The 16,963-nt window shown below is 41.7% G+C and overlaps 1 protein-coding gene across 1 annotated transcript in view; it reads right to left on the bottom strand.

Annotated features, from left to right (window-relative positions):
* Positions 1-16,963, bottom strand: part of THRAP3 (thyroid hormone receptor associated protein 3) — a 75,830-nt gene that overhangs the window by 8,146 nt on the left and 50,721 nt on the right. Inside the window, 7 exon segments of the mRNA XM_032625465.1 lie at positions 1,338-1,422; positions 3,054-3,165; positions 3,895-4,067; positions 5,011-5,724; positions 7,254-7,297; positions 7,300-8,161; positions 12,521-12,688. Coding sequence (XP_032481356.1) covers positions 1,338-1,422; positions 3,054-3,165; positions 3,895-4,067; positions 5,011-5,724; positions 7,254-7,297; positions 7,300-8,161; positions 12,521-12,657 — 2,127 coding nt within the window. The 5' untranslated portion in view covers positions 12,658-12,688.

Raw genomic sequence — 16,963 nt, 5'->3', positions numbered from 1 at the left:
AGAGGTGCAATGTGGTTTCAGGCACATTATACACTAAGATTTGTCTCATGGAAGTAAAACCTCCTTAGGGACTTCCCTGGAGGTCCAGTGGTTAAGACTCCATGCTTTCACTGCTGAGGGTCCAGGTTCAATCCCTGGGTCCAGGAACTAAGATCCCCCAAGCTGCACAGTGCAGCCAAAAACAAAAAAACACAACCAAAAACTCCCCTAAAAAGAGAAAGCGATGAGTAGTTCACTTAGCATTAACGTTTTACTTATACAAACAACTAAGCTTTTTGTTGAAATAATTTAATTAACAGGAGTGGTAGGTAGTAAGTTGGTTTATTTTATCACATGGTTTTCTTCTGACAGAGGGAATGGGGCCTCTGTACCCTCCAAAGACAAAAAAAGAGAGAAGAAAAATGCAGCTGCAGCTCCCTTAGGCAGTGCCCACAGCACCTCTAATGAGTAGGCTACGTGGGGCAGAGAGGACGGAATCTCTTCTGATGTTTCAAAACCTTGCCCATTTCACATGGTTAAAGCCGGTGGGTACTTGGAGAAAAAGAAAAGGGGGATGGGAGAGAAGAGAGATTGTACAAGAGTGCCTCTCATTACATTCAACCAATAAGACAAATTTACTTGGAAAACTTAAAAATTACTATTTTTAGAAAAGGTTTCAGCAGCATCGGAAGAGCCATCTCTAATTTTAAATTACAACTCTATATGGGAATGGTGGTCAAGAAATACTAAGATTTTTAAGAACCCAAATCTAGTACCTCATAGTAAAAGACTGCACACAAGCTTTAACCTCTTAATAACAGTGTTTACGTGCACATCATTACAAATGTAGCTGGGCTATCAAAGCAATGTTTAGCTTTAAAGTAACAGTAATCGACATGATATGGTACAATGTTAGAAAAAAATCTGGACTAGCTACTTAAAACAGTCTACTAAGTTAAGATATGAATATTTCACTCTTCTCTGACATGCATGTCTTTTTGAAATCATGGTTGGAAATAGTGCATGTATATAGTTGATTTGATAATACTTACAAGCAGAAAAATATCACAAAAAGTTTCTTCTCTCATCATGGGCACTTGTTCCAAAACTCCTCTCTTTTTTTTCTCAAGCTCACCTCAATAGACTTTGGGGTCATTTACCATATTCTAACCACTTCACAAAGGTTGTTGATACATTTAATAAAAATTAACCCTTTGTAGTTCATTTTTAGAATTATGCCCATCCTTAAAAGAAAAACACAAACTTAAGTAGAGAGTAATTTAAACAAACACATTTCTGTCAAGTTCATGCCCAACGCACTCATTTTGTTGGAATTACTGATCAAAGCAACAGTTCACCTTGTAGCCAGGTTCCCGGGGACTTTTCATTTCGTCATGAGCCAAACCATGTTTTCTGAATGTACTGGGGGAAATGTCTATCCTCCTAAAATTGAAAACACAAAAATTGTTTAACATTCCATAGTGTGAATATAGCACCTCAGTTCATAAGTAGAGTGGTGCAAATCAGAGGCATTCCTTTTTATTACACTTATGTTGTTTGCTTATATACTTACACTCTCCCATAGATGTCCATGCGCGTGTATGCACGCACAACACATATACACACACACTCTCTCTCTCTCTCCCAACTTTCCAAACTCAAACAGAAAAAACATCTTATTCCACCCAGTACCATTACAGCCAGGAAAACAGACTCACCTACAGCCGTGCCTATAATTTCAAATTCACATCAAGATTATCTATGCCCTGCTAACTTCAAAAAGCAGTTTTCATCTTGGAAATTAAAATATAATGGCCCTTGGGACTACCCTGGTGGTGCAGTGGAAAAGAATCAACCTGCCAACGCAGGGGACACGGGTTCAATCCCTGGTCCGGGAAAATCCCACATGCCATGAAGCAACTAAGCCCATGCACCACAACTACTGAGCCTGCACTCTAGAGGCCATGAGCCACAACGACTGAAGCCCGCGTGCTTAGAGCCCATGAGCTACAACTACTGAAGCCCGCGTGCTTAGAGCCCGTGTTCCGCAACAAGAGAAACCACTGCTCAAGGAGAAGCCTGTGCACTGAAGAGTAGCCCCCACTCGCCACAAGTAGAGAAAGCCCGCCACATAGCAATGAAGACCCAACGCAGGCAAAAAAATAAAATTTAGTATTTTTAAAAATACAATAAAAATAAATAAAATAAAATATAATGGCCCATTATTCACCAACAGGATGAGGTCGAAGTGAGAAACAACTGCCTGGCATGACATAAATCCCAAAAGACCCTAAATCCAAGACTGCTGTGCAAACATGGTCCTCCTACCTCCTGCAAAGGTTCAAGAGCTGACTATTATATAATTAAAGACCAACTTTGTTTCTAGACAAAGTCCCTATTTGCTGAATGAATAGTCTCCAACAACCGAATGTTTAAACCTCTGGGCTTTTAAACCCTTTGACATAATCCTATAAGCACTCCCACCTCCAGCCCCCACCTGCTGCAAATTCTTCCAAAGGAAGGACTAATATATGAAATACATGGGTCGCTTAAAGAAACAACATCTATGGCTTCCCTGGTGGCGCAGTGGTTGAGAGTCCGCCTGCCAATGCAGGGGACACAGGTTCGTGCCCCAGTCCGGGAGGATCCCACATGCTGCGGAGTAGCTGGGCCCGTGAGCCATGGCCACTGAGCCTGTGCTCCGCAACAGGAGAGGCCACAGCAGTGAGAGGCCTGTGTACCGCAAAAAAAAAAAAAAAAAAAAAAAAGAAAAGAAACAACATCTACTCTATATAAAGAAAGCTCACAGTGATCTTGGGTTACTGTCTGCCAGCTCCCAAGAATACAAGGGTTCATTTATACCAAAAGGGCTGTTTTCCTCCGGCCCAAAGTGAGAAACTTATAGTCATCAAAGCATACCCTTTCCACTACAAACAACCACTATCCTAGAGCCTGGAGGGCACTACCTTAAATTCTGCTGATAATGTAACTAACAAATTGCAAAAACAAGACGAGTTTATTATCTGATGAACAGACTTTTATGACCACCTCTACTGTAAGGCTGAGGTCCTCACCTGTGAATCTCTGGGCTTTTCTTGTTTTTAGCTGCCTCCTGCTCGGTTCCTCTCTTTAGGTATTTAGTAAAGCGTTCATGCAATGTCATTCCCGAGGACCCAAAGTGATGCTCTGTGGGGAGTCAAAGAAAAACATATCAGGCTATCAAAGGCACACCCAACATTCAACTCGTGTGCATGGACCTATAACCACAGAGATGTGACTAAAGTAGTCAAGTCCATATAAAAAACATTAGGAAGAAGAAGGAAAAATGGCTGGTTCAGACAAAATCCAATGTCTGATTTCCACTGTAGGACATGGATACAAAGAGAGAAACTAGAGCTTACTATCCTTTGATTCAGAGCACCAGCTCCTGCTTGAGTTCCAATTTCAGATGGAACCCATAACTGGCCCAAACCCAGATTCTACATGACATTGCCCAGCCTGTCCACCTCCATTTGCCCAGGAGATGGCAAAATAATGTGGGGAAGATATCCATACCCCAAGATCTACAAGAAGCCTCTAGAGGATTCTAGCTACTAGACAGGAAAAGACAGAGGGGCTGAGAAAGTCACCTTCATACCTCCTTTTCAAGCAATTTAAACCTTCACATGAATTTTACTTATTCTCATGATCACAGGTTACCACTAGCATTTCATAATGTTCAGCTCTGTAATTAAAAAATGGAAACTTCTCCCTGGAAGAAATTTCCTTCAAGCTAGCCCGTAGCTTCAAAGGCCCCTATCAATGAGATAAAGATCCCTGATAGACTCCCTCATTCCCCCACTCATCCTTCTGCTTGTTAGAGAGGAAGCTAAGCACGTGGAAAGGGAGCTTGAGCAGGCTGGGGTCTGGACTCACCTTTAACATGGTGAACGATGGTCACTATATGCTGGGCAAACAGTTCTGAAGGGCTCCGCTGAGACTGAGCTGACTGTATGTGCTGGAAAATGGATCGAAATTCCTGTTCCTTTTTGTTGCTATGAACTAGATCCCGACAAAGCTTTCGTTCCTGAGCCAATAAGCCACTGGGTCTGAAAAAGAAACACAGGGAGGCCCAATGTAACAAGATACACAGAAAGTCAGAACGTTTAAATCCTAAAAATGAAGAGCGTGCTTTAAAAGAGTTAATTTATCTGTAAAGTTCCTTTTTTAATTCCTACCAAAGTAAAAAGTAACTTCAATGTACCATAACTATGGGAAAAGGCATCCAAGATCTCTCTCTTCCCTTTTCCCCGTTGGAATTTAATAGGAACAAATGGGTAGGATGAAGCATTAAACCTCAGTGATTCTGTTCTGGGGGGGTCTCTGCTGGTTTTAACAGATGACAAACAGGAAGGTGTTTTAAAAGACCAACTAGTTTGGCCATCCAGGGCCACTCAGTGAAGTGACACAATGCAGCAAGAGTGGGATGTGGCTAGAATGCTGTTCAGGAGACTTCCAACTGGCTTTGCAGTTTTTACACCAGGTAAAAAGCAGCCTGGGCTTCATCACTCTTTCCTGAAGTTCTCCTGCCCCCAGCCCCAACTTTAAAACTGTTACATTATTTCATGAAGACCTGTAAAAACAGATATTGTGACTTAGCTAAGAATGGAAAAATGGACCCTGCATGGCTCCACAGGCAAAAGACACCTCAAGCACATTTAGGAAGGCAACTGGACGGGGGTGGAATGGGGCCGGCAGCGGAGCTTACAATGTGGTGAACAGAGTGCAAGAGAGAAGCAGAGGGGACCCAGCGTCAAAAAAGCCAGTCACTACAGGGTAAAAAGATGCTTCACCACTGCTATGATCCTGTCCCCAACATATAACTGCTCAGTGATGCACACATCTGCACTGAAAACAGAGACACGAGGGTATCCACAGTGAAAATGAGACAGCGGGGGAAATACATGAGGGGCCTGTCCTCGGTCCAGAATGACCTCAAGGAGAGAGGTTAGGCTACTAAAGCCCTGAGGGTCAAGATGGACTACAGCTCACCTGGCAAGGTCCTCATCAAAAGAGTCCATCCGGACATTGACCTGGGCCTCTCGAGTAATGGAAAAGGAAGACTTCCCCGTGGAAAAGTCTCCTTTGGCTCCTAGCTTCTCTCGGCTCTCAGAGGTCTTTCTCGGGGGAGGTGATGAGCTTTTCTCCTGGACTGCTTTGTAAGCAGTCACTCGGAAATTTTTTTCAGGCACAAATCCCCTGTGCCCACTTTCGGTTCTCTTGGGTCCTCCCCGATCCTCCTTTTTGGATCTCTCTGAGAAAGACTCTTCCTCCAACTCCTCCGTTTTTCTTTGCTTTTCCTTCCCTGGCGGTGCGTACATCAGGCCCTCCCATTTGCCTGACTTTTCCTCCTCCTGGTTTTTGTTTGCACCTGCTACAACTTTTGACATGAATTTGGGTTCATCATCAAACTCAGATTCCTTCCTTCCTTTACCCTTGTCTTTATCTTGATCATCCATCTCCTCCTTGTGGAAGTCAGCCATCTTCTTCTCAAAGTCATCTCGGAGCTTATACCTTTTAGGAGACTGGCTACCCCGGAAAGCCTTCTCAGTATCAGTTTTGGGAGCAAATGGATCAGATTTCATTTTTGTATCACCCAAGCCCGCATCAGAGAAGCTCCCTTTCTCTTTCATTTTCTCTTTATCCGTATTTGTTTGTTTCTGTTCCTTATCCTTTCCATTCTCTGTCTTCTGCTCATCTAGATACCTAGTTATGAAAACACAAGGGAGACACACACAAGAGGCTTCTTAAGCAACTTGATCTAAAATAAACTAGCACCATGTGCGTACGGTCTTAGGATTCTGCTTCTCTAATAAGCATGTCTTGTGGATTCCAGTGTTACGAAAGGAGTCTTGGTTACCTTCTATTAATTTCTAAAAAACTGCTCTTCACAGATCTATGAACTTGGCATTTAAGAGAAAACTATATGGTCTATGGAGTTGTGTATTATAAAACAAACAAAAAGAAATAGCAAAGGCAATTTTTAGGATACTGAAAAACAAAAACCTACTTACCTATAAGTGGTCTAGGAAAAAAAAAACTTAAGGTCTTATCCAACCTTCACTCAGTCACTTAAAATCTGCTTTCAGCAAAGTTAACATAGAATGTTCAACCTTGGACTGTTTTGCTTTTATACAACTCACATTTGGAAATACAAGTCTCAAAGAGACTTCAAATTTGCTTCAAGTCACCTAGAAGATCTAAGTATGAAATATACTGCAAAACACAAATAAAAACAGAATACATGTTAATTGGGGGAGGGGGCAAAAATCATCCTACTCATTCTTATGGAAAAGCAGAGCTCATGCCCAAGTGTTCTAATGAGATTCATAGTCCTGGCAAGGAACAAAACTTGTATTTCAAAGCAGACTTACTGAAAGCTGCAAAGTACAGATTCTGAACGTCTCATTTGTACCATGAATGGAAAAGTCTGATCATGCTATAGTTTGCATTAATATGACAAAAAAGAACCAAAGGACAGCAGGGCAGCAAAGAATATGCTAATAAAAGGAAAAGGTGGGGGCAGGAGGGGAACCACCTGCTCTGTAAAGCCCTCTTAACAACCTGGTCCCAGTACAAATTCCCTGTTATGTCTCTGCCACCCCAATCCATCCAACCACATAAAAAAGATTCAAGTTCCAACTCAGTGTGTCCCCCAGGGTAGAAAGACAGAGACACTGTTATGTCCTCTCCTAACACACAGCCTGGTTGGCTTCTACTGGGACATACAGCCACTTTGTGATTTTAAAACAGGTCTTCCTGGACTAAGCCTTGGACTTTCCCATTCTGCCAGTCTCCTCAACTGAGGGTGTGAGGGTGCAGCTCTTCACCATGACGGACTGACGCAGATCGACCACAGGAGATGGTAGGTCCTAGAGGGTCTAACAGCTCCAACTGCCATTCATTTTGGTAAAGACCACATTTCTTGATGGCTGACCCACAAATCTCTACTGTTCTCTGGCTTATACTGGGAGAATCCAAGGTAAACTTTAAATGTGAAAACCTCATTGCAGAGTAGCCTCAAGAAACTGTATGCTGCAAGACAAATTCAGGAAGGTAGGAGAACTAGAGTTAAGCTGAAGGTCTCCTGGGTGATGCTTTAAAGTTTGCTAAATGAAAAGCTGAGGAAATGGGATTACCTTATTACCATTAATCAGAGCTCTACAGATCACATTGCAACTAAACTGCCGGCTGGTGAGATAAAAACAACCAGACAGGGGAAACAAGATACTTGCCTCTTTGTATAGGCTGCTCCGCCTGGAGCAGCAGCCTCCCTCTTTTCTGAGATGAGCCATATGTGGAGCCAGTGGCTGGTGGACTCTTACCCATGGGGCTCTTTTTGGATGGACTCAAGGACCCCGAGCCATGGTCAAACTGACCTTGGTGTGTCCCAGCCTGGTACCCAGCACCACTCTGCAGAGCTGAGCCCATCTGGGATGTGCTGGAAAGCGGAGGGCTAGGTTTGGGCACAGGGCTAGGACGAGGTGACCGCCTCCTCACCACCACAGACTGGAGGGGGCTTTTGAGAGCCGGGCTTCGCTCCCGAGGACTCAGCTCAGACACGGCTGAGGCCCGTGATGCAGAACCAGCACTGTATGTGGTGGCATCTGGCCATGGCTTTGAGCTCTCAGACGCTTTTGTGTCTTGAGAGGTGCCTCCAGAGAACGGCTGCTCCTTGGCCTCATCTCCCTGGTTATCCCCGGCAGCCTGAGACGGCCGGCTATCCTTGGAAGAAGACTTTTTCTCCTTTGCAGACTTGCGCTTAGAAGATTCAACTCGGCTGTGGTTGGAGGAAGAACGAGAGGATGAGGAACGCCTTGACCTGTCAGAGGAAGACTTATCGGAGTTTCTAGAATGGCTCCTGGACCTTGGTGAAGGGGACCTTCTCTTTGGGGACCGGGATCGGGAACGGCCCCGACGAGGACTGTATGCCTGCCGGTAATTCTGCCAATTTGAGCGGTAGTTTCCATAGCCTCCTCGGTTATACTGGCCCCATGGATAAAAGCCTCTGTTGCGCCCACGGAAATAATAGGGCCTTCTATAGCCTCTGTTGTGACCTCGGAAATCCCGATTCTGATATACTCTTGGGTGATTTCTCTCTCTGTTATGAGCTGGAGAATATGATCTGGAACGAGACCTAGAACTGAAAGAGGGGCAGAGGAGGGAAGAAATCTTTGAATTTTTGACATAAGCATTTTTACTCAAGAAAAACCTGCCAACAAAGAGGTAAATCCCTCTTCTTATGTATCATTTAACTTCAGTGTTTTCAAACGAAAGGTACAAACTTAAATAATTAATTCTACTCTTATGGCCACATTAAGTACAAAAATAAAGAAGCACTTTAACAAATGAGACACTGAGATGCTTCATTAATACTGTAGCACATTCTAAATGGAGATGTATTTCTATAGTGACTGAGAGAATATAAAAATGTTTCTAATGTGGTAAACTAAACAAACACCATTTTAATATAGTATACCACTTGCTAAGAGTTTCACAGGCACAGAGGATTGTACAGGTACGTCCCTGGGTCATTGGAAGTGATCCCTGCATGCTGTGGTACCCAGACAGGTAACTATTCAGATCCTCTGGCCCCACACTGCTTACTCCCCATCCTATCCACCTCTCTCTGTCTGTGCAGGGTTAATTTCTTAGCTTCCACTAAGACTTGAGGTTGTATAAAAAAAAGTTACAACAGGTCTAAACCAAAGAATGCTTAAATAGGGACTTAAGAGAACTCATCTGTTCAAAGCTTAAAAGAATTTTAACTGAAATCAGATCAGCAAAGCATACAAATATTGTTTTTTTTTTAAACTGGGAATCTGGAAATGGTCTCATTATCTAGAAGATCAAGTTTCTGTGGCTGAACTACAAGGTCTTATCCAGGTGCCACAAGAGGGCACCATCTGACCATAAGACATCAAAACACACAAGAGGGTAGCAAAGAGGAACTACAAAAACAGCCCCACACTTGCACATCTTTAAGGTCAACCTAAAGCCTAGTGGTGTTCTTCTTCATTTAACAATACAGAACTCTAATTTAGCAAAGGTACATTTCCAGACCGGTGGGGATTCAACAGTAACCTAACTGTAAAAATTACATGTTCACAAATGCCAGGCTTGTCAATGACAAGGAGCTGTTTCCATCAAAAAGCCAAAAACTGTATTTGTTGGTGTGGAAAATCCAGTGGCGTTCTTTGATACCACTTGTCATGTCAACTATGATATAGAGCATTAATTAGTCACTATTCCTAAGTAGTTAACTAGAAATATGTAAAATTACTAGAAAACTCCAAAAATATTTTCTTTACATATAGAATAAAAACCCTTCAGTTCATAAGCAGGGCTTCTCATATCAGACCTAACTGGAAACATGCAAATGTGACAGGTTTTAACAACTAAACAGAATGTTATTTTTAGAAAGAAACTTACACTTAGAAGATAAAGTGGGATTGGTTTCCCACTACTTACTACCCACCATGCTCAGGTTCTTTATCTACTCCAAGAACAACAGGAACTAGTGAAGATGTAGCATAGTGATGGTTGTTAATGGTTGCTATTTAAGTACAATTTAAAAAAACAAACTTACCTTTCACACTTTTCATTCGAAAATAGAACAATGTAAGAAAGAAGGGAGAGGCAGATGCAGCTATGAAACTGAATATGACCCAATTTAATGGCTGTACTTGAGGGAGGTGATGCACCACCAGCACTAAGGAGGGTTTTATTCATGTTCCCATCCTCAGAGGCTACTGCTGCTCCTGTCACCAATTACTAGTGAGGGCCCTGCGGCATACTGCATCCAAAACCCGCAGTCACTGCACGGATGCAGGAATATGAGTCTCTGCAGATTGCAAATTAATTTATTTATGAGAAGTCATTTAAAAGGATACAACAGTCTGTGAAATACAAGGAAACAACCAATTTTCTCCAATTCTGTAGAACTCAGCAGTTAAGTTAATTTAAAGGTATGGTTTCTCAAACTCTCTGGACAGTATACTTTCCTTGTAGGAGAGGGAAAACAAAAGAAAAAAATCATGAAACAGATAAGCCAGAATTAAAAATTGAACATCCAGTGGCAAATTTTTCTGTTTCTAAAAAGCAGAGAAGTCAGACTAGAATCAAATATAAAAACTTGTTTCCTAAAAAAAAAAAAAAAAGTAAAAAAAAAAAAAAAAACTTGTTTTCTAGTGGAGATAATTCCTCCAAAATAATCTTACAGGTATTAGGACAGCACATGGAGTGGCTCTAGACCTACCCCGGCACATATTGCCTGCATAAGGTATCTTTCCCTCATTTGCCAAGTTGATGACCATGCCAAATGACCTGTAGAATAAGGAGAAGCAATCTGTCCAGAGAGATCCGCCCAGAACTCTAGCTATCACAAATACTTCAGAACTGGTAAACATTTTTCAATTTGGGTTATGTCAGTTCAATTTTCTCTCTCAGTTTTGGTTGTACAGCCTCTTCTTTTTGAACCAATTATTTAGTTTCCATTTACTAGATTAAGTTGTAAAGAACCAAATGAGCTGAAACTGAGATTTAAGCAAACCAGATCGAAAGACTCTGGGCGCAAGGTAGGAGTTTCCTAAGAGTCTCTGCTCAGTCCTATGGCCTTGATAGCAAATTCCTGGGGTAGATACATTTAGTGGGCTTTCCCTCATTTTTGGGGGGTGGGGGTGGGGTTTGAGAAGATAAAAGAGAATTTTACTTACATACAGACTCTGACACAATTGGGCGACACAGAGACTCTATCTAGCACAGGCCTCAAACAAAGCTTGGTATAAAAATGTGTGCCCAAGAAACATGGGAGAGAAAAATAAAGTTAGGATTGGTTATCCTCAAGGTGTAATGTTATCTTAAAAAAAAAAAAAAGTGTTTTTGAGTGAGAGACTCAAAGTTTATAACTACCTGTTCTACACTATATGGAAGTCATTAACATTTATGCACACCTATTTTTTGTTCAATCTCTGCTCTGAAATTAATTTTCAGACAGGCTTCTCACAGATTCCATTTAAGAATTAACTTATTCTTGGGCTTCCCTGGTGGTGCAGTGGTTAAGAATCCACCTGCCAATGCAGGGGACACGGGTTCCAGCCCTGGTCCAGGAAGATCCCACATGTCGTGAGCAACGAAGCCCGTGCGCCACAACTACTGAGCCTGTGCTCTAGAGCCCACGAACCACAACTACTGAACCCACGTGCCACAACTACTGAAGCCCGCATGCCTAGAGCCTGTGGTCCGCAACAGGAGAAGCCACCACAATGAGAAGCCCACACACCGAAACGAAGAATAGCCCCTGCTCGCTGCAACTAGAGAAAGCCCGCACACAGCAACGAAGACCCAACACAGCCAAAAATAAAAAATAAATAGAAATAAATAAATGTATTTAAAAAAAAGAATTAACTTATTCTTGTTGGGAGGGTGGGGGGGAGCCTACCAACTATTTGTTTATAGACTCTTTTAGGAGTAGGACTATGGAAACCATCAATAAAGATTAATAACAACTCTTCCTGAGTTTATTTTAAACTGCGTAATTCATTTCAGAGAAGGGCTCTAGATACTCATCTAAAATAATCAGCAGGGGCGCCAAGTGGTAAAACTGAGAAATTGTCTCCTTGCCTACTGCAGCTCTGACAAAAAGAATGAAATTGTACAAAAATCCCCTTTTGGTATTTAAACATTTAGATACATCAGTATTTCTCTAACACACATATAGAAACTTATATTTACTAACAGGTTCTTACCTACTCACAAAAGAAAGTTTTAAAGAATGAAAAACCGAACTCATAACACAACAAAAGAGGAAAGATGCTGGAAGTTTGGCATTATATTCCAAGACAGCTGAAATAGGAAATAATCCAACTAAAGGTGTAGAAACTGACTAAATTAAAGAATACTGGCAATAAATTCAAAAGAATTATTTGCATATTTACTAAGGCAAAGTGATGTCTACAATAGTGATTTTTTTAAGCAGTTGCAAGATGTGTTTTACTAAATAGATGCAGCTTGTTAGTAGCTGGCGTATCAGGTATATATATACAAAGGACTCCTGATTAAGTTTTTTAAGGTTTAATTATTTTAGTGAGTTAAGGTTTCTTTTCCTTGCAATGTTGATCATACTATTAATCCTCTTAGCTATCCTTTCTCTGCTGATGATGCAAATAAACCTTGGTCCAAGCCTCCAAAAATACTTCAGTGAACAATAATCAGGTGTAGAGATTTGAAGCAAGTAGCTTAAATAAAAATAAAATGCTCTTTCTTCCACAGTGGATGAAAAACAGTATGTGCTGGCAGGAAAGAAAAGGAATTAGGCCAACAGCATGGCAATCAAAGATGATTTGGATTTGAAGAGACCTGGAATATCTTACCGCCCAACACTCCACCTCAAGCCAACCCCGCACCTCCATTTGACACTCACAGAAAGGGTCTAACAAAAGATCTTCAGAGACCTATACTGACTGATCAATGATCATCTCATTATACAATCACACCCCCTTACCTCAGCCTGCGTTTCCTTGAACGAGAGACAGACCGACTTCTGGACCGAGACTTCGAAAACGAACGAGAACGAGATCTTGATGCAGATCTTGATCGAGAAGAGCGAGATCCAGACTTAGATTTGTTTGTTTTTGACATCTCTAAAGAGAGGATCGCTTTTCAATTACACCTAATGTAAAAAAACAGAATCAAACAAATGAGTGAGTCCCTTGAACTTCTATGGACACTTAGAAACAAACAAAAAAGATGAAATTACTGCTAAAACCAAACCAAACCAAACACTCTTTGCCCTTTTACCAAGGGGGATTTCTAAGCAGTACAATTCCCAACGTACCAACCCACAGCAGCAAATGGAAAACCTGACCTGTAACTCTAACTGGGGGACACCATGAAACACAGACAAAAATGAGGAGAGCTATTGATAACCTGGGGCACACAGTCTTTTCTCAATAAGCAGACAAGTTTTGCAAACTAAGTTAACTGTTAATAAAAGTACTGAGATGACCTGAGACAGGCTTCCCAGTCCTCACAGAAGAAACGCTATGCAATGACATCTTGGTTATAGAGTTTGTGGCACATCTTACCATTTCCCTACTTCCTGGACCCTGAATCCATGAGGCATACCCTTAATATTTACTTCAAAGGAAAAGGTTTAAAGTGTGAGAGATTCTGTAATCTCCTTTACACCTACAATTATGTATTACACCTATAATTATAATCATACATCCGCTCATTACATCTATAGTTATATCTTTCCATTTTGTATTTTTCTAACTTTTATCTTCTTTTTTATCAGTATTACCAAGTACCTATGTATATTATTTATCTTATCAAAGAATTAAAATCTGTTTATTTGTGCTCAAAAAAAAAAGTGTGACAGAATATTCTCAAACATTGTGATACCACGAAAGGATGTACTACATCCTGTAAAATATAGGATTTTTTTTTTTTTGGCTGCGTTGGGTCTTCGTTGCTGCGCACTGGCTTTCTCTAGTTGTGGCGAGCAGGGGCTACTCTTTGTTGCAGTGTGCGGGCTTCTCATTGCGGTGGCTTCTCTTGTTGCAGAGCACGGGCTCTAGGCGCACGTGCTTCAGTACTTGTGGTTCGCGGGCTCTAGAGCGCAGGCTCAGTAGTTGTGGCGCACGGGCTTAGCAGCTCTGCGGCACGTGGGATCTTCCTGGACCAGGGCTCGAACCCACGTCCCCTGTATTGGCAGGCAGATTGTTAACCACTGCGCCACCAGAGAAGTCCCAAAATACAGGATATTAATCCATAAACATAGGACTAAAGTAATGTATAAGGAGAAGAACCTCTACTTTCTTCTAGCCCATCACTAGCTTCAAGAGTCAACCTTCTTTCAGGGTCATTTTCCCATGAAAAAAACAAAATTGTTCTTTCCTTTTTTTTTTTCAAAGATCAGAAAGCTAGTTAATACTTAAACCAGACCAGAACTCCAGGACTTATCCTATCACACCTCACTGCTTAACAAAAGATTCTTTTATGTAATGTTGTGCCTGACTTGTGAAGGGAAAACAATAATCAATGAACATTTCACCCTCCCCTACCTCTCAGATTTTCTTGTTATTCAGATCCCAACTCAAAGGCGATCTCCCCAGAGGTTTGCCCTGGCCACCCAATCAAAAGCAGCCACGCAGTCATTCTCCAAGTTCTAGTCCAGTACCTTGTTTTCTTCTTCCCAGCACTAAGTCCAGTACTTGAAACTTGTTTACTTTGTACTTGTTTACTTTGTTTTTCCTCCTCTACCCAAGTAGGATGTAAGCTCCCACCAGCAGAAATCTCATCTTTCTTATTTACTGTTGTATCCTCAATGCCCAGAACAGCAAACACTTAAACAGTATTTTTATTAACTTATCCTCAAGGAGGGTATTATTACATCCCTTTTTACAGATGCGGATACTGAGACATAAAGAAGGTAACTAACTTGCCCAAGGGCACACTGCTTTAAGTGGCAGGGCTGGGATTTGAACCCAGGTGACCTGGCTCTAAACCAGTGCTCTTAACTACCATTATACAGCCTCACCAGAGCAGTGTCTGGCACACAGAAGACATGCAGAGACCTGTGGGATGAATAAATGAATTCAAGTCTCCACTCCTATTGAGTTTAGGATCTGGTAAAGAGGGCAAGACAGAGACAAACTGAAAGATGGTATCTGTTTATAATTACTATATTCAAGTTTTAGACTTGAATTTTAAGAACTTTTGGAAAGGCAAAGAAATCCAAGAAGCTGCTATAGCTCCAGCTCATAAGGGAAATAACCATAATCTCAGAGACATAAATTTAGAAGAAGACTGAGAAACTGCTAGGAAGCCAGAGACAAACAGTGATGAGTAAGAGATTGCTAAATGAGGATACCAAAGACCTACAGTCTAGATCCTGCCAAAAGGATCAAACTGTTACATGCTTTAGCAAGGTCAAAGATGTTTCAGTTTGGAACTGATTTTTGGAAGTAGTGTCATTATACAAAGCCAGGGTAGAGGAATAAGTTATTTGGAGATATAAGGTGGAGGTGTAAATAAGCAATTTACAGAAACTGAATATTGAAAATACATTGTTTTTCTGGTTGGCCTTCAGCATATTTGGGGATTCTCTAGGCTCATTCCTGCTAAATGGCTTTTTTCTGTCACAAGTCTAGGGGTATCTTTGCCTAGCAACTTCTCTGTCCAGTCTTCAATTTAGCTTAGGCTAGAAATAAATACCCTTTTAGATCAGTTACACAATGGGGGGACAATATCAGACTTTAAAAAGGGGAGGGAATTCCCTGGCGGCCCCGTGGTTAGGGAGTCCTCACTTTCACTCCTGGGGGCACAAGTTCAATCTCGGGAAACTAAGATCCTGCAAGCCTGCGCAGCCCGGCAGGAAAAAGGGGGAAAAAAAAAAAAAAAGAAGGGGGAACAAGTCAGTAGAAAAAGAAATACTCATTTCAACTCCAAGTCACTGGAAAATTAAGAACCTAATTTTCATGAAAAGGAAGAAAAAGTCGTCATCTAAATACAGATAGAGAGACTTCCCTGGTGGTCCAGTGGCTAAGACTCCGCACTCCCAATGCAGGAGGCCCGGGTTCAATCCCTGGTCAGGGAACTAGATCCCACATGCAGGCCGCAACTAAGAGTTCGCATGCCACAACTAAGGAGTCTGCAAGCCACAACTAAGGAGCACACGTGCCACAACTAAGGAGCACACGTGCCACAACTAAGGAGCCCACTGGTAGCAACTAAGACCCGACACAACCAAATGAACAAATAGAAAGAAGGCAAAGTATTTTTTAAAAATACAAATAGTGGGCTTCCCTGGTGGTGCAGTGGTTGAGAGTCCGCCTGCCAATGCAGGGGACATGGGTTCGTGCCCTGGTCCGGGAAGATCCCACATGCCGCGAAGCAGCTAGGCCCGTGAGCCATGGCCGCTGAGCCTGAGCGTCCGGAGCCTGTGCTCCACAACAGGAGAGGCCCGCATACCAAAAAAAAAAAAAAAAAAAAAAAAAAAACAGCCAAATTTAACACTTCTACCTATATTAAATTTACTAGAATTGACAAATGTACTCAAGAGTCACAATACTGTGACACCACCCTCACTCCTAGAATTTCTTTAATGTGAACTGAAACTAATTTTAAAACATCACTATTCCCTGAGAGTTAAGAGGAATAACTTTGGATGATACAAAACCAGAGCTGGAAATAAATCAATGAATATCTTAACTCATTCAAGAGAACTCTAGAGAGTGGACAAACAATGGTAAATTAAAGTAGACTTGGTCTTTGCCTCCATGGAGCTTACAATCTAGAATTACAGACAGATCATAACCAAGCAAGCAAGCAAAAATGTAATTTCAAATTCTGGTAAGTACTAGGAAGAAGGCAAAGAACGCATAATGTTGGCAAATTTATGAAGTGTGGTAGTGAGTTATTTAGATAGGATGGTCCAGAGGTGGCATTTAAGCTGTCACCTGAAGACTATGAAATAGCAAGTCACACAAGAAAGGAAAAGGGGGCTTCCCTGGTGGCGCAGTGGTTGAGGGTCCGCCTGCCAATGTACGGGACACGGGTTCGTTCCCCGGTCCGGGAAGATCCCACATGCCGCGGAGCGGCTGGTCCCGTGGGCCATGGCCGCTGAGCCTGTGCTACGCAACAGGAGAGGCCACAACAGTGAGAGGCCCGCGTATCAAAAAAAAAAAAAAAAAGGAAAAGGTCCAAAAGACCAAGAAGTGTCTTCTCCTGATATACATAAATAGATTTCATGTATATAAACATTTTATACAAACATTTTCGTGTAAGGTAGGGACAACCATAACTAAAGCTATCTGATTAAATTACCAAAATTCATTCAAAACAACTCACAGTTCTACTTTGAAGACCTTTAAAACTTCATTGTGTTTACACACAGCTTTTCCCATTTCTAACACTTCTTCCATGTCCATGCTCTAAAAAT

This window comes from Phocoena sinus, chromosome 1 (genome assembly GCF_008692025.1).
Source record: "Phocoena sinus isolate mPhoSin1 chromosome 1, mPhoSin1.pri, whole genome shotgun sequence".
Lineage (NCBI taxonomy): Eukaryota > Metazoa > Chordata > Mammalia > Artiodactyla > Phocoenidae > Phocoena > Phocoena sinus.
Note: the sequence above shows the minus strand (reverse complement) of the source record. Positions and strands in the feature narration are given on the sequence as shown.